The sequence below is a fragment of the Ovis canadensis genome, chromosome 17 (assembly GCF_042477335.2).
Source record: "Ovis canadensis isolate MfBH-ARS-UI-01 breed Bighorn chromosome 17, ARS-UI_OviCan_v2, whole genome shotgun sequence".
Classification (NCBI taxonomy): domain Eukaryota; kingdom Metazoa; phylum Chordata; class Mammalia; order Artiodactyla; family Bovidae; genus Ovis; species Ovis canadensis.
The window spans coordinates 50,850,314-50,868,390 of NC_091261.1; the positions used below are offsets into that span (position 1 = coordinate 50,850,314).

Below are 18,077 nucleotides of genomic sequence, written 5' to 3' on the forward strand. Positions count from 1 at the left end.
CGTCTTCGCCTACTTGCCTAAATGCCTACTTGATCTTTGGTGTTGTATGGGGGGTGTGTGTCCTGAAACTTGGCCTCTGCCATCCGGAAGGTACACATATGTTGTACATCTGTCAGCCAGTCGAACAGACTGAGATTCTGCAGTCTGTTGTCCACTGTGCCAACTCTCAGGGACATTGCAATCTTAACCTTTATTGTGTCAGTCTTCATTTTCTTAGACTATTTTGGGCAGTAAAGCTTCTGGATCTTGTTTAGGTGGCATTCTCCACACTCTCTTGTGGGGAACCCTCCTGCATCTTATAGGTTTGAGTCACTATTAATATATAGCTCATTAATGGCCAGATGACGATTTTTAATTGGAAAAACTTTTAAATTGGTACATTTTTAGAGAGCTCTCATAACAAGCACTGTTTTATTGGTACCCATGAAAAACGCAAATTAGAGGGTGTGAAAACACAAATAATGATTAACCTAAGAACTCCTTTAAAACAAACAAAGAAAAAAAGTTTGGGAAGACTTGTTTCTGGTCTCTGCTTCCCCTCAATGGGTCTTATAGATGCTAATAAAAGTATTAGAATAATTAATGTTAAGATGAAAGTTAAAAAAAAAAAAACTGAAAGGGAAGTCTACAGACTTCTTCCCAACAAGGTGAAAAATTTTAAGGTACTTGTTTCCCAAAATAAAGAAATCTATAGATAGTTATTAATAACTGGGATGTTAATGGGACTAAAGCAAAAGGACTTGATGCAACACTAAGTAAAGATGGATGAGCCAAAGGGACACCCTGTTGGTTCCCAATATTAATGAGCCCCAAACAAGTCTGCTCTATTTACCCAGTTAAAAAATATATTCCCTTAAAAGGCTGGGGAAAAAATTATACTTAGCTACCTGACAAACTGGTTGCCAATTAGTTGGGGCAGCAGTTAGACCTCTTAGTCAAGTTACAAGACTGACAAGAGGGCTTGTGTCCCTTGGCTCAATCTCTCACTAGGGATCTGAGAATCTTTTATACAAAATAGATAAAATGGTTGGAGAATAAAAGAAAGGAAAGCTTCTAGGACTCCTTTTAAGACCAAAGCTTGTTGACTGGGTTCCAATGGGAACCAAAGTTAAAGGTATAAAAGTTGACAGAATTGAGATGAAAGTTTATAAAAACTGGTACATTTAAATAGGCTTTATATAAGATGTTTACATCTCTTTTGCTGAATTATATTGTGGGATAGACATGTTTCACTGGGCTTCCTCTTTTTGGTATTATAAGATAGGGTATATAAATCTGGCCCTCAGGAAATATTATTTAAATATAGGAAAGGAAACCAATAGGGTTACCTGAGCCAAGACAATATAAAGTAAAAACTTGGAACTAATATTCAGAGGCTAAAAAAAAAAAATAGACATTTTTCTCTGGGTCTAACCTATGTACTTAGAAAGAAGGGCTTTGTAATGCCTTATGCAAGTTTTTGAAAGCATGACAAATTAAATTCTAAATTTCTATAACCTGGGACTCTTTTTTGATTTTCAGTTTAGCTGGAAATCTCTGATACAAAAGCAAATCAAAGTAAGTATAGTTGGACAAATCAATCTTTTAATATCAGGAGCTACTGTACCTTGCAAGTCTCTACAGATCAGAAATGTAAATACAGCTCCCGAATGGGGCGCGGGGGGGGGGGGGGGGGGACGGGAAAAAGACCTTTTAAGACTCCAACTGTTGGAAAGGTTCCCTCACCCAAACTCTAATTCTTAGCCTCCTTAAGGGTTTATCAAGGACAAATATAAATCTGAAGGCCTTTCCACAAATAGTGAAGTATTAATCTGAGCAAACAAATTTATCTTATTCCAACTGTTACTTATACACTTGTGAGTTTATATGGTAATATCTGATTCATAACTAAGTTTTTAGAGTGAAGCTATGTGATCTCTAGTTTTGTCTGTTTATGTGTCTGGGTGCACATCACATATGAGATATCTCTAACTCTGGAAAATATGAACAAAATTAAACTTATAAAAGAGCTCTATTTAATTGACTTAAAGTAAGTGCTTACAAACTAAATATTTCTAAATATAAAAGAAACTCGTTGGAGGGAAGTTGGGGCTCACATGGTCTAGAAAATATTCAATATTAAATTAATATCTGATATTAAAGTTATCTTAAGCTCACTGGTGTAGTCAATACAGACATGTCTTACTTTTATTGTACCTAAGTTTACGGAAGGTCAGTAAGTTCATGTCATTTTTGTTATAGAGTTTGTCAATGTGAAAAAAAAATTTAACTTGATATGATTTTAAGTTAACCAATAAAGGTAAATGAGATAAGAATTTTCTGGTGAACTCTTTAGAAATTGTTTTGTTAGGTGTTTCTCAGATTTTTGGTAATTTGAATTTTGGTAAGTTAAATGATGGGAAATCCTTGAATATCCAGGTCATTTCAAATAAGATAAAATACTGGAACATTAATTGCTAAACAGGTCTAAATTGACCTACTTTTGTTTCCTCACAAGAGGGAAACCAAAGATCTTTGGCTTTATTGGACATATCTTGTATCACATAGAATAAAGAAATTATGTTATGAGAAGATATACGTTTCTAGAAGTTATAGAATATCCCAAATGGGAAACGCTGGTTTCACAAACAGTTCACAATCACTTGTTCCTTTTAGGTTTCTGCTAAAGATTAAGGTTTTTAAGGGTTAAAACTATAACATGTAATCAAAGCTACTAAAACTATCAAGGGAAGTAGTTCAGTGTATAAGCAAAGTAGGATGTGTGTTTTCGGCAAAAGAAGACTGAAGAATAGAAATGAACCTGTTGGAACTGTAAGGGTGCTTTTGTCCTAGAGTCAGTTATTTCTGGATAAAAAAAATTAAGGAACAAACTAATAAGAATAGAGAAAGTTGTGGAAGGTCTATAGAAAAAAAGCCCTGAAAAAGGAGTTTCGAAAATGGTCAGGCTAGGATTAGATTAAATTTAGTAATGTAAACGGATTTTGTAATTAAAAGTAGGCTGGAGTAGGACTAGTCTTGGTTCCTCTCTCTGTTAAGAGAACAAAATTTTCCCTGCTTTTGATAACAGATTGAGTTTCTGTGCCTCTAAATGATCTGTTTTTGCTTTTGAAATATTTTGTCACTTTGGTTAAGTGAATAAGTGTTGTTTCACAATGACCTATGATCCTACTTGACTAGTGTTTTGAAACCTTTTTGATATTTTTGACAAACTTCCCAAATAGCAAATTCTAACTGAAGTCCTTTTGACCTTCAATTAACTCTGGGATACTTCAAAGGAACCCTGATATTGCAAAGAGAGATATTAAACTAATCAGGTTTGTTTATTTATGTTAATGTACATGGGAAACATTGTCACATAAGTGGTGGTAAAGCCATTTAGGGTTAGATGTCATTAATACAGATATTCTAAAATTTATAAAGAACTCCCAGAAGTCTGGTATGTCCTGTTATCAATATAATGCTATCAATCATAATTCTAGTTATTATCTTAAAATGCTGTCTGTCGAAGAAATATCCAAGTTTCTTGTCAATTGCATTGTAATCAGATCTTTAACCACGTCATTTTAAGTATTTTGTCATTTATAGATAATCACTGCTTCACTCTGATGCTTTTGTAAAATGAAGATCTTCAAGATTTATAAAAATGACTTTTTGGCAAATACAAATTCCTGATAACTTTCAGATCATATCACTGAACTGAAAAACCTTTCCTCTTACACTCACCTACAACAAGTTGATAAAGTATACCTTTGTAAATGAAGATGAAACATTATCTTTCTCTTTACGTGATCCCTCCAAAATCTGGCTTGTTCAGCTGGTTCTCCTGTGGATTGGATAGCTTATTTCAACCAGACTACAACTAGTTATACTGATCATTGTTTTAATTTGCCCTCTTGTTGGATTCAAATGACTTATAACTTGTCCCTCTCTCTGCTGCACTATGACCTTATTAATGTTATTAGCTGAATTACTTATATCCTTTCTATTTCATAAAATTTCCTTTGGCATCATCCAATGTTTAACCAGGCCTCCAACAAAATTAATGGCTTAAGACAATTTACATACAGATTAACTCTACACAGAATAATTGTAACAGTGCAACTTCAGACATGGGAATAAACGACATGGGAAAACATCTCCTGGATCATAATAAACTAGTGAGACAGGCACTCCAGAGAATTTTAGATTATCAACAGGGCCTGATCCAAAAATAACACATTGGGTGGCCTATCAACATAATCTTCGCCTGATCTAGGAATGAACCTTCCTAGCACCAAGGGACAAAAACTGGTCATGAAATGACTCCCAAATGTTGGTCAAATTTATGACTTAGAGGAGGCACTGTGGACAAAGAATATCACTTGCTGTATCAGTAAACAAAGGATGTTGTGGCCATCAGGCTCTCAGCTACTGCAGACGTCCCTGACTGTGTACTCTGAAGGCATTCAGGATGGAGAGATGCAGGACACTGATAGATAGATAGTGGAGATGCGTATCAAAGGAATGATTTCAATGAGCCCAAACTCTTACATCTTCCCATACACAGAAAAGCACTAAATTCATTAACTTGAGATATATTTTTTTAATTAGCAGTAATCTTTTGATGTTCCAACTACCTATTTTGTGTGTTTCAGCTTGTTTGTTTTTTGCAAAAACTCCTATATATCCTGGCTTCTACAGAGCTGTCCCTCAGAGCTATCTTAAGAGGCTGTCTCCTAAGCGCTCCCTGTGCCTGCTGAGTAAAACATAATCCTCAACCTTTTAGGTTGTGCATTTTTTTTCAGTCAACAGTATTTACACATTAGGTGTCATAAAACATGCACCATAACAGAAACTTTAAATTCCAATTATTTAATACATGGTGGACAAATCTGACAAAATTCTACTTTTTTGAAATTTACACAATACCCGTGAATTTGCAATATGTACACTTGTTTATTCTAGAACCAAAATTTAAATAAACTACAGAAAAAATTAAGTCAGTCTTGAGAGATATCTTGGAGTAAACTTTTTTTTTAACTGTTTTTAAGGAAAACAAACAAAAACCGTCCAATGACATCATTCTACTTTTTTTCTAAGGTGAAAGGGGAGGTAATGAGGTATTTTACCAAATCATCATGATGGTTTTAGGGCAACCATAACACGATACGCTGTAGAGTCAATTTTAGACAACACAGAAAAATTCCCGGCTCCAGAGATAACCTGATGACTTGGGTACCATATAAATGTCAACGTGACAGAACAGAGTTCAAATTCTTAAGAAAGGAGTAGGACGGCTGCAAGACGCAAGTCAGGAGAGGACCAAGGAGAAAATCTGTGTAATAGCTAATTTACCCATTTTCCAACAAGGCTGTTGCAAGTCTAGGACAACATCTGGGCTTTGGGAGGAGGGTCAGCACCAGGGTTCGGGGAAGATTCCGCTCGGGAGCCGCGTTGACAAGTTTCCTCCGCCCGTGACCTCTGCCCTAGTTGTCAACTTTTTCAACAGGGACAAGCCCGGGGAGGAAACCAGGATCCACCTGGCGCTGATCGCGCGCCCTTGCCCGAGTTCTTCCCTAGCGAGGCGAGCCCGGACTGCCCCGCGACCTTGCTCTGTCAACCCGCGCCCGCAGACCCCGCTCACCCGGGCAGGCCAATCTGGCCAGCAGCACCTGCATGTTCACAGCAGACAGACAGGACGCTGGCCGACGCCGGGGAGGAGGTTGGGCTTGGCTCGTACGGGCGCGGGACCTCTAAACCACTGGGGGCGCCATCGCCGGCTGAGACGCAAGCAGTCACCACCTGCCTGCTCCGCGGAACGCTCCAGCTTCACCACGCTCCCGCCTGTCTTGCTATGCGCGGGCGCCCCGAGTGACGCGACGCGACGCCCGCAGCGTTTCCGGGTCACGGACCGAAGGGGCACGGGAAGGGACTCAAAGTCCCAGCGCCGCCCGCGGCTGCAGGCTGCACGGCCTCTCACCCGGCGTGCGCTGAGAGCGCCGGAATGGTTGGGGAGTGGGGGGCGGGGGGACCACAAATCCCAGGATGAATCGCGCGCAGAGCCCCAAGACTGTGAGGCGTAGCGGCGCGCACGGCACCTTGGGAGCTGTGGTCTTCTGTTCCGGCGTCTGGGAACCCGTTGGGAGGTTTTCCCCCGGAGCGGAGAGTAGCCTCAGGCGAACTCATTGGCATCTGATTGGCTGTCCCGAGAAAGTGACACGGCTTCGCGGTCCCCGGCGGAGAGCCGAGAGGAGGCGGGCCCGCTGGGCTTTGGGCGCGAGCGGTTGAAAGACGGTTGGTATTGGTTCGGCCTCCCAAGTCCGGTCCAGTCGCCCAGCCGCGCTCCATGGCGAACCCTGAAGGGCTGCAGGTTTCCCCGCCGCCGCCGCCCCCTTCTTCTCCTTCCTCTCCAGACACGTCTTCAGCATCTTCCCCCGGCGCCCCAGGGGGTTTGGGCTGGCCTGTTCCGAGCAGGAGCAGCGGCCGACTGGTGGACCCGCTGGAAGAGGTGGAGCTGCAGATCGGAGACGTGAGTGCGGCCGGCGGGTCCGGGCCGTGTCCCGCACGTATTCAAGAGCCGCGTCGGGAGTCCAGGGCATCCCTCTCCCGCCGCGCCCGCGCGGGGTCTTTGTGCCTGGAGGTCTGGTTCCGCTCTCGCGGTGTAACCCGAAACGGCGCAGTTCACAAACCCACCGCCCTGCCTCGTCTGCGGGGCTGAGGGCCAGACAGGGATTCCTCTGCTGGGACTTGATCCGTCTCCCTCCCCCTCGCCCTGTTTAGTTGGCCGCCTGCCCAGAGCCTGCTGGGTAGGCGATGATTATTATGAGCGGACCCAGTTAGGATGGGTTAGTCCCCGCCCCGTGGTCCAGATTGCTTCCCCTAACAATACAAAGACCCGTCCCTCTGATGGCCGGGATTCCTGGTCTGGACGGCTTCTGTTGAGTCTCCAGTTAGTAGACGCGCGCGTACACTCACAGCCACCCAGCCACACAGTCGGGTTTCTCGATTTAAGGTCAAGTGAATGAAGTCTGTAGGGTGTCGTCTTAACCGGGAGATCCTCCTGTGCAGGTTGCAAACCGCGGGGTGAACTCCTTTATTCTCTCATTCCTCAGCAAGTATTTGTTGTTTTAAAAAGATGGCTGAAATGCTGACACAGCTTCATCTTTGCTGAACCAGGCTGTTCCAAATGAGCGTGTAGAATGCAGTGCTGATATGTTTGTTACCCAGGAACAGTGTTATTTTATACGGTGGGTGAAGAAAGCATTTGATCAAGAAATGAGTTTTCCACCAAGGTTGCAGTGTTTTCTGCATGGGTGTTGTTTTTGTTGGTGTTAATTGTGAGCTCAGAGTGTCTGTTCTTTGGTTCATATGGTTTCATGGTCTGCAGTGTTAAACAGATGAAAATAGCGGAGCAAGTCGCTCCCTCCCATCAGTAAGAGCTGTATCATAAGTCCTTCAAATACTTCTTGGTGTCAACGGGCTCAAGTCGTCTTGTTGAGCTAAATGAGACTAGTGTATTATCACCCGAAAAAGATGCTGACTGGTCATGTCTCATACATAATGTATATCTTTCTAGTAGACATATGTCCTCAAGGCTTACTTAATGTAGACAATTTTTTTAGGTTCCACTAAAGAGCTGGCATGTCGTAGTTTGAAGATTTTTAACTTTTTAAAGAAAAGAACTTGGGCATTGGATTCTAAGCTATTTTCAGCCAGGTTCATAAAATAGGGAGAGAATTTTAAAAATAAACATATAGTTTTACTTTTTTTTTTTTTTTAATTTTCAGGCAGCATTTTCATTAACCAAACTTCTGGAAGCCACATCTGCAGTATCAGCTCAAGTGGAAGAGCTTGCCTTCAAATGTACAGAAAATGCACGTTTCCTTAAAACATGGCGGGACCTCTTGAAAGAAGGCTATGATTCCTTGAAGCCTGATGACTGACTTGACTGTAATAATGCATACCTCCTCATCTATGATGTTTGCGCATGTACCATGGAGACTGGATGATCGCACGGTTCTGGATACCTAAAGATGAAAATTTTCTTGGTTTTCTTCATTTTGTGAAAACAGAATGCTGATGTTATTTTTGAGGCTGATTCATATTTTTTTATCTTTAAACACTTTCTGTTCTCTGAACTTTCAAAGACTCTTTTATGAAAGTTAATCAGTAGGTAATAATGCCACAGTGTTGCCAGTAGCAAACGAGGTGAACCATTATGCTCTTCTATTTGCAAGAAGATGCCAAGAAGAGCAGAATTTGAAATTGAGCTTTATTTATGGCCCAAAGAAAGTAAACTTTCATGTTACCAATGTTAGATTTAGCTCCACTGGGCTAAGTTCCCTAGAACCAATGATTGTGTCTTAGTTGCTTACATATTTCCAGCAACCTAAAACACTGTTACACAACAGTCACTAAATGTTTGTTAAATAAGAGTTGACAGCATAATTAAAAGCTGCTTTTTCTTTTAACTTTAGCGTAAAGATGTTAATTGTTTCTTGAAAAAGTATTTGAGTCAGAACTTCACTGACTTTAAGGAAAATGTTATCTTTCTTTTTTTTAACAGGAATTTGAACTTTGATAACTTTTAAAAACACATGATAAATATTTTTCACCCCTCTGTGATGCTTTTCAAAAAAACTTTTACTGAAGCCTGTCTTGAAAAAATACGTATTTTTTTCCCCTCTATTTCTGAGGTTAACTGCTTTTATGGATATTTCTTATATTCACTGTTTTGTATGTTTAATTGTTCTCCTTAAAGTGCCTTATCAAAATTATGGCTTTGTAGTATTACTTTTGGAGCTTGGCAGGTAATAATTTTAAATTCTGAGTGTAATAATTCTAAACAAGTACTTTAAAAAAATGCATCAAATTTAAATGATGTAATTGTTTTCATATTATTTGATCTTCATGACAATGCTCTGTTTTACTTGTCTCATATGTTGTGCACACGCGCTCTCTTTTGGTGAGTTTGTGTCATATGTGTCGGTGATTAAGCCAACTAATTCTCTGTTGTGTGACTTCTGGACATATCTGATGCAGTGTCTTAATTCTTGTAGCTGTGGAGGTATGCACAGAACAACACTTCCAAGCCCCACAATGGGCCTGTGAAAGGGGACACATGGATGGGCAAAGGATAGTTTTATTTAGCATATTAAGTCATAGTTCTTGATTAATTTTTTATGTTAAAGATAACACTTGTGGTGTGTTGCTATACCAAAGAGATGCTTATTTTGATGTTAGAAAAATATTTTTCTTTGGTGTCGTGAAAATCGCAATTTTTAAAATCTATAAAAATAAGCTTGTTCAAAGCAAATGTTATTTTCATTTCTTCAGGTTCCTTATTTTAAAACTTTACTGAAATATTTCAAACCTAAGAGGAAAGGTGAATCACTTAAAGAACACCCATGTATTTCCACCATGCAGATTTAATAAATGTTAGCATTTGGTTATGTTTTCTTTAGATCTATGAATATATTAATATGTAAGTGTTAGATTCATTTGAAACTTATTTTATTACCTTTTGATTCCATCCCTTTCTCCCCAGAGATAACCTCTGTCCTAGAGGGATTGCATATTCTAGTTTGTGTTTTTATGTTTTTAACACACACGTGTGTTACCAAAACACTACAAAGTACTGTCTTGAAACTAATATTATTGACTGTATGTCAAATAAAAAAATACTATTTTCTGTGTGTAGTAACCAGCCTCCAGAGGGCCCCAATGGTCTTCTTTTTTTTTTTTTTTTCCCAATGGTCTTCTGATACTCATTTCTTATAGATAGTCCCCAACACTGAATAGTGCTGCCTCGTGTAAGTACAGGATATTGAGGAAATGCGGTGTGATTTCGCAGGTGATACCTTTTGCCCAATTTTCTGTTTTGTCTTTTCCTTATGGATTTATAGCTATTACATATTTTCGATACTACATAATGCTCGGTTATGTATGTTTCAACTGTCTTGAAGTCTGTGATGTATCCTTGTATTTGATTATAGAATCTTCTTAAATAAACACTTAATTTTAATGTAATCTCACTAGTCTTTCATAATAGTGTTTTCTGAGTCTTGTCTAGCAAATGTCATAAAGATACTCTCCTGTACATCTTTCCAAAAGTTTAAAAAAAGTTTTTAGTGTTTTTAGTGTTTATATGTTTAATCCACCTGAATTTCTTTTTGCTTGTGGTTTAGTTCTTGGGTTTTGTTTTATTTATTTTTGTGTGTGTATAGCTGTTCCTCCAAATACCATGTTTCAGATGCTATATGTCATTCAGTTACCATATAATGACTTGGTTTGAGTTCTGCATTCATTCTTTTGATCTGTTTGCTTCATCTCATGCTAAGATTCTCTGTAACTTCCCCTGGTTTAGCTGTATCATAAATGTGATCTGGTCTACTTTGGTCTTTGTGTGTGAGTTCCTCTCCCTGGCTGCCCCACCCCCAACATATGTTTTTCTAAGGTAGAAAAATCATGTTAATTGATTTCTAATTTTATTTAATTGCCATTTGCTTGAGTTAACCCCCAATTTCAGGCAGTGAGCCTTCTGAGGACACTTAATTCCTCTCGCAAAACTCATAGCTGCTATTGTTTGGAGTCCACAGGCCCACAGCTCAGCTCTGCTCACAGTTTCTGTTGCCATGTGTGGTCCACAGAGAAGTTCATCTTATTTTCAAGAGTGACTTTAAAAAAATCATCCCTTTTTATATTTCTTTTTGCTCTGCTTCATGGGAGAGATGGGGAAGGAAGTCAAAATGTAAACATTTTATCTTACTTAAAGACAAAAAATTTTAAAACTCAGTAGTTCATTGCCAGACCTACATAAACCTCAGAGGACAACTTAATGTTCTGACTGATGTAAAATTTTAAGAGCATCAAGAGGATGACGTCAGTAAAATGGAATTTTTAATATTAAAATAGTGTGTTTAGTTTCAAAAATTCTGAGAATGAAATATATGCCAAACAATGTTAGGTTTATAAACATTATTTCATGTAACCATATTAGCTCTTTGAGGAAAGTGATATTCCTATCTATAGAATAGAAAACAGGCCAAGGTGAAATAATTTGCCTGAGGGTCTCCAACACCAAAACGAATATGCTTGTCTATACTATGCCTTGCTACCTATCTCTTGGTTAACCTTACTAATATTCAAAGTTGTGATTTTACTTAGTTTCCCCATATGTGATAGTTTATGTGTCAACTTGACTAGATCACAGGGTACCCATATGTTTTGTCAAACATTAAGGGTGTTTGTGTGAGGGTGTTTTTGGGTGAGATTAACAATTCAGTTAGACTGAATAAAACAGATTGCCGTCCATAATGTGGGTGGGCCTCATGGAATCAGTAGAACCATGGATCTTCCTGCCTGATGACCTTTGAACTGGGCCATTGGCTTTTCCTGGTTCTACAGTAGCTTCTGGCCTTTGGACTTGAACTGGGATATTGGCTTTGCAGGTTTTTGGACTTGCCAGCTTCCATAATCTCATGAGCCAATTCCTTATAATAAATCTCTTTGTATATGTAAATATATATATTTTTGTTGACGGTACGACATTCTTCATGTAAAAAATGTATTCGTATTATTTCATGTAAGAATGGAGAAGGCAGTGGCAACCCACTCCTGTATTCTTGCCTAGAGAATTCCATGGATGGAGGGGCCTGGTGGGCTGCTGTCCATGGGGTCGCATAGAGTCGGACGACTGAAGCAATTTAGCAGCAGCAGCAGCATGGAAGAACAGAAAGGACTCAGATCTGGCTTCAGTAATGATGACGTATAGATTTAGTTGCCCCGCAACATGTGGGGTCTTCCCAGTTCAGTCGCTTAGTCGTGTCCAACTCTGCAACCCCATGAATCACAGCATGCCAGGCCTCCCTGTCCATCACCAACTCCCGGAGTTCACTCAAACTCACGTCCATCGAGTCGGTGATGCCATCCAGCCATCTCATCCTCTGTCATCCCCTTCTCCTGCCCACAATCCCTCCCAGCATCAGAGTCTTTTCCAGTGAGGCAACTCTTCACATGAGGTGGCCAAAGTATTGGAGTTTCAGCTTTAGCATCAGTCCTTCCAATGAATATTCAGGACTGATCTCCTTTCGAATGGACTGGTTGGATCACCTTGCAGTCCAAAGGACTCTCAAGAGTCTTCTCCAACACCACAATTCTTTGGCGCTCAGCTTTCTTCACAGTCCAACTCTCACATCTATACATGACCACTGGAAAGACCACAGCCTTGACTAGACGAATCTTTGTTGGCTAAGTAATATCTCTTCTTTTCAATATGCTAGGTTGCTCATAACTTTCCTTCCAAGGAGTAAGCATCTTTTAATTTCATGGCTGCAATCACCATCTGCAGTGATTTTGGAGGCCAAAAAATAAAGTCTGACACTGTTTCCACTGGTTCCCCATCTATTTCCCATGCAGCGATGGGACCAGATGCCATGATCTTCGTTTTCTGAAGGTTGAGCTTTAAGCCAACCTTTTCACTCTCCTCTTTCACTTTCATCAAGAGGCTCTTTAGCTCCTCTTCACTTTCTGCCATAAGCAGGGATCAAATCCATGCCCCCTGCATTGGCAGGTGGATTCTTAACCACTGGACCACCAGGGAAGCCCTTAGAACTTGTTTTTGCCCAAGAAGTTACCCTGTACTTCTCAGGTATTATCTCTCCAACCCCTCTACCCTGATAACCTCTAATCTACTTTCTGTCTGAATTTGCTTATTCTAGGTATTTCATGTAAGTGCAATCATATAGTTATTTCAACTTTTTGTGTCTGGCTTATTTCATGTTCATTTTGTTCTAGCATGTGTCAGAATTCTTTCCTTTTTGTGGTTGAATAATATTCCATTGTGTGTGTACACCACATTTTGTTATCCGTTCATCAGTTGATGGGCACTTGGGTTGCTTCTATCTTTTTGCAACTATGAATAATGCTATGATGAGTATTTGCAAACAAGTATCTGAATCCTGTTTTCTTTTGGGTTTATACCCAAGAGTGAAATTGCTGTATCATATGGGAATTCTATGATAAACTTTTGTGGAACAACCAAATGATTTTCTACAGTGACTGCATAATTTTACATTCCCACCAGCAATGTAGGGGCTTCCCAGGTGGCTCAGTGGGTACAAAATCTGCCTGTAATTCAGGAGACTCAGGAAATGCAGGTTCGACCCCTGGGTCAGGAAGATCCCCTGGAGGAGGGCATGGCAACCCACTCTAGTAGTGTTGCCTGGAGAATTCCATGGACAGAGGAGCCTGGCAGGCTATAGTCCATAGGGTCACAAAGAGTCAGACATGACTGAGCATGCATGCACAAACAAAACCAGCAATGTAGAAAGGTTTCAGTCGCAATATCCTTGCCAATGCTGGTTTTTTCCATTTCTTTAAAAAAAATTGTAACCTCCTAGTAGGCGTAGTGTTATCTTATAGTGGTTTTGATTTGTATTTTCCTAATGAGTAGTGATATTGGACATGCTTATTGGCCATTTGTATATCTTCTTTGAAGAAATATCTGTTTAAGTCCTTTGACCATTTGAAAAATTGCGTTGCTTGTCTTTTGTTGAGTTGTAAGAGTTCTTTATGTATTTTGGACATTAAACCCTTCTCAGATATATGATTTGTAAAAATGTCCTTTCATTCTGGAAGGTTGTCTTTTCACTGTGTTTGTTTATGTTCTTTGATGCACAAAAGTTTTTGATTTAGGTGAAGTCCAGTTTATCCATTTTTTCCTTTTCTTACTCATGCTTTTCATGTTATATCTAAAAATCCACTGTCAAATCCAAGGTTTTGAAGATTCCCCATATATTTTCTTCCAAGTAATTTATGTTATGTTTATATCATTGATCTGTTTTGAGTAAATATTTATATATAGTATAAAGTAGGGGTCCAACTTCATTCTATTTCATGGTAATATCCAGTTGTACTGGAATCATTTATTGATAAGGCTGTTCTTTCTCCATTTGATTATCTTAGCATATCTGTTGAACATCAATTGACTGTAAATATGAGGGTTTTATTTCTGTACTCTCAGTTCTGTTCCAGTTCTGTTCTGTTCTTATCTCATTCTAGCTTTTCTGATTCATTCCTTTGCAATACTTTTATCACCTTTTTACAATCTCATATAATGGTGCTCATTCAAAGCAAAAAGACAACTGGGCCAGAAATTGATAGAAAGGTGCTGTTTTGAGTTATCTTTTTTTCCATAGGAATAAATGTGTATTGCCTCTCAAGTGTATGAATGCTTGAAGAGAGGTAAAATGAGTTCTTAAAATATCTGTATTTTGCAAATAATGAGACATTTTCTCTGATGTTAGTATATTGATTATTAGAAAACATTAAACTTTTATTTAAAAGTGTCCATGATCCTTATGTTTGCAAGACAGGCAAAGCTGTACCTTAAACTAAGAGTTGCAGGTGAACTTTGTATTAATATATTCTTTTTTTTTTTTTCAGCTGCTAATGATGATTATTATTGTATCAGATTGCAATTCACACTAATTATTAGTAAAAGTTTACAAACATTAAAAAGTGCATAATAACATTTGGATCTGATAGGGCTGAAAAAAGACATGAAAAATACAACACAAGGGCTTTACTTTTGTGATTGGTGTCCACATGATTGCAAGGTCATTTTCTCCATCTTTTTCAGCTCCATGGAGATAAGCTGTCCTCCAAATGTTAGTAGTATCATACAGCACTGTAAGAAATTTGATTCCAGAGAAGAAAATATTTCCAGTGCTTAGGATTATTTTCTATTCTCTTTCCCATATCCCCAGTTCTCAAAAATTCTCACAATTGGAAATGAAAATATTAGTCGGAAAAAGTTCTCCATTTGGGAATAAGACAAAATTTGCAGACTGAACTCTGGTCTGTGCAGACACCAAACAGACTGAATTCAGGTAATATTCACATTAATGGATATTTTCAAATGTCTGTATAATAAGCAAAGGAGTCCTGATGAATCTGTTAGACTTAATTCATCAGCAGTGAATTAAGGGGACAGATTGTTTTTAAAAAAAGTGTGTCCTATCTTGTGTACACCACCACGCTATGGAGCAGAATTTTTAGGCAGCCCTTTAAAAAATGAGTGGTATAAAAATTCACAGTAATGTGCATCATTTTTGTTTTTCATAAGCAATCGAAGAAGGGGGGCAGTGCTGAGCATCTATATTGTACAATACAAAACAGTGTAAATAACAAAGCAGGAACACACAGATACATGATGCTAAAAACAGTACTTTCTGGATGGTTCTTTTACTGGGTGAATACTCAGGCCAGAGATATTTAAACTCTGGGGTTCAACCAACCCTTTGCTATTAGACACAATTAAATCCTCTGACATTGTGAGGGGCCAGATGCTACAGGAAGAATCATCATCTAGATCACTGCTACTCTCTACAAGCATTTCATCATATGGTCAAGTGAAAGGATCCGTACAAAAATGACATCCAAACACAAGCCACATGATTTCAACCATTGCTAATGCCAGAGGTAGAGAAAAGTCTGTCTGCAGCCACAGCCTCTGCCCCCACTTTTAACATAACAAGCAGGTTCCTGCAAAGCAGTACAGCCATTTTCTTCTTCCCCTTTTCACTCTTGGAAATAAATGCATTCCAGCCAGGTCTGGAGATTGGAGACATCGTCAGGTGTTGAAGAAGGTCAAAGTGGAGTGTTAACTTTCAGATTTTGCTGCTTCTCCCTGGGCTTCCCCACTTTGTTCTGTTGAATTTCGCTGTGCATCTTCTTCCCCTTCTGTCTTGTTGATATCAAGACCTGCTAATTTCAAGGCTAATTCATTGCTGTTGCCACTTGCAGAGGAAACCAGGATATCATGTATTGCATTTCTTCTACCCGTTCTTCCTGAAGCAATAAAATCTGCATATGTAGTTTCCACATCAGTCATTGCTAACAAATATCCACATAGCAGGGGCTTCTCGGGCGCGATCGAGGCAGCGCACGTCCCAGGCGTCCGCTGTCCCAGGCTGCAGTGCCGCCGCGCCGGGCGCTGCGTGGTCAGCTCGGCTGGCCCCCACCTCACCTGCCAGCTGCTGCAGCCGCTCCCCTTAATATATTCTTGTAGTTATACAATTTAACATTGCAAGATTTTTTATTATTTGCTCCCAGGAATTTACCACAGTGCCATGCACATAGTGGGTACTCAGTAAAGGCATGCTAATAGAACAAATGAACCTTTCTGAAATATATTTCTGTTAATTTCCTATCCAAAATATATACTAATACATACATATTATCAATATAATTTATTTACCTTTACATGGGCAGCAGTCATTTTGATTTCTCCCAAATAACCTCATGGTCTTCTAAGCAAATTGATTTTAGCCATTATTATAAATTATTTTGTAGCATTTAGTTTATGCTCATAAATCCATTATGAAACATCTCACAGTATTCTGTGTAGAAATTGGTATCCGTCAGTTATGAATAGGAGTTGAGTTTAGTTGATTGAGAAATAAGTGATAATTCAGAGGAGTCTGTGAAAAGAACTGGCTCCATTAACTCAGAAGGCATCTCCTGCATGGGCCACATTTCTACCCAGATGAATGACGGGGCATATGTCTTCTGACTTCCTTTGCTGTCTATAGATCTTCTCTGTCTGTAGTTATACCAAAACTGATGGATCATTTCTTTGAATGGTCTTGTGGTAAGAGTATAGAGAATCGGGTTCAAAGCACTGTTGATAGGCAGAATAAAAATCACTACCCAAGAAGTTATGGTACCTGGAAGAGAAAAATGAAATTCGTTGAGTTTCTGTGGATGTTTACAAGGTATGTAAACATCTTTTCCTTAGTTCTCCCCTAGCTGTCTTTTTAGTCTTAATTTCCCGCCCCTGATGTCACATAATTAAATACCAAGTCTACATGTAGCTCCAGGATGTTTTTCCAGGGTGTTAGTATTTGAGGGGGTGCTGACATTTCACCCTGTATATTGTCACCCTGCTTATTTAACTTATATGCAGAATACATCATGTAAATTCTGGGCTGGATGAAGCACAAGCTGAAATCAAGATTGCCAGGAAAAATTCAATAACCTCAGATATGCAGATGACACCACCCTTATGGCAGGAAGTGAAGAAGAACTAAAGAGCTCTTGATGAAGGTGAAAGAGGAGAGTGAAAAAGTTAGCTAAAAGCCCAACATTCAGAAAACTAAGAGCATGGCATCTGGTCCCATCACTTCATGGGAAATAGATGGGGAAACAGTGGAAACAGTGTCAGACTTTATTTTGGGGGGCTCCAAAATCACAGCAGATGGTGATTGCAGCCATGAAATTAAATGCCGCTTACTCCTTGGAAGAAAAGTTATGACCAACCTAGACAGCATATTAAAAAGTGGAGACATTACTTAGCCAACAAAAATCCGTCTAGTCAAGGCTATGGTTTTTCCAGTAGTAATGTATGGATGTGAGAGTTGGACTATAAAGAAAGCTGAGCACCGAATAATTGATACTTTTGAATTGTGGTGTTGGAGAAGACTCTTGAGAGTCCCTTGTACTTCAAGGAGATCCAACCAGTCCACCCTAAAGAAAATCAGTCCTGAATATTCATTGGAAGGACTGATGCTGAAGCTGAAACTTCAATAATTTGGCCACCTGACATGAAGAACTGATTCACTGGAAAAGACCCTAACACTGGGAAAGATTGAAAGCAGGAGGAGAAGGGGACGACAGAGGTTGAGATCGTTGGATGGCATCACTGACTCAATGGACATGAGTTTGAGTAGTCTCTGGGACTTGGTGATGGACAGGAAAGCCTGGTTTGCTGCCGTCCATGGGGTTGCAAAGAGTCAGACACAACTGAGTGACTGAACTGAACTGACATTTCAAGGACCAGTTTTCTGGCTAAGTAACCTCCTGAATACATCAACAAAAGAATTCTAGTAGCTAGAAATGTGTTTTTGTTTTTGTTTTAACCAGGTGATTACATATTACTCTGATATTCAATTTTAGGAAAAACAATATTGTTTAGTATTTAAATCATACCTTTGTAAGTGCTTTAATTATTAGGTAGTGCATGTAGTATTTCTTAGAATATATAGACTTATCCTTAATATATTTCTGCTATTTATTTGGTTTGAAAAACTGGTATG

At 39.3% G+C, this 18,077-nt stretch overlaps 4 protein-coding genes across 6 annotated transcripts in view; 1 reads left to right on the forward strand and 3 right to left on the reverse strand.

Moving 5' to 3' along the window:
• ETFDH (electron transfer flavoprotein dehydrogenase) overlaps positions 1-6,655 on the reverse strand; it is a 40,411-nt gene extending 33,756 nt beyond the window's left edge. Inside the window, exon 1 of one of the 2 annotated variants that reach the window (XM_069557104.1) lies at positions 5,335-6,655. In XM_069557104.1, the coding sequence (XP_069413205.1) occupies positions 5,335-5,338 (4 nt within the window). In that variant the 5' untranslated portion in view covers positions 5,339-6,655. The remainder of the gene's footprint in view (positions 1-5,334) is intronic. The other variant, XM_069557102.1, reaches the window with a different exon arrangement.
• On the forward strand, positions 5,493-10,008 carry C17H4orf46 (chromosome 17 C4orf46 homolog). Of its 2 annotated transcripts, none has more exons than XR_011249843.1 (2): positions 5,493-7,226; positions 7,767-10,008. XR_011249843.1 is itself a non-coding variant. In XM_069557107.1 (2 exons), exons 1-2 carry the CDS (start codon positions 6,326-6,328, stop codon positions 7,920-7,922), a joined length of 339 nt encoding a protein of 112 aa, XP_069413208.1. In that variant the 5' UTR covers positions 5,700-6,325; the 3' UTR covers positions 7,923-10,008. The 2 variants fall into 2 exon arrangements, 1 of the variants encoding a protein (XP_069413208.1); XM_069557107.1 differs by having other exon boundaries at positions 5,700-6,508.
• A 4,397-nt stretch (positions 10,009-14,405) lies between these two features.
• Positions 14,406-16,030, reverse strand: LOC138422352 (cAMP-dependent protein kinase inhibitor alpha). Its single transcript, XM_069557108.1, has one exon. The coding sequence runs from the start codon at positions 15,872-15,874 to the stop codon at positions 15,644-15,646; it is 231 nt and encodes a 76-aa protein (XP_069413209.1). The 5' UTR covers positions 15,875-16,030; the 3' UTR covers positions 14,406-15,643.
• RXFP1 (relaxin family peptide receptor 1) overlaps positions 14,406-18,077 on the reverse strand; it is an 84,507-nt gene continuing 80,835 nt past the window's right edge. The window contains exon 17 of the mRNA XM_069557101.1: positions 14,406-16,709. Within this exon, the coding sequence (XP_069413202.1) occupies positions 16,408-16,709 (302 nt within the window). The 3' untranslated portion in view covers positions 14,406-16,407. The remainder of the gene's footprint in view (positions 16,710-18,077) is intronic.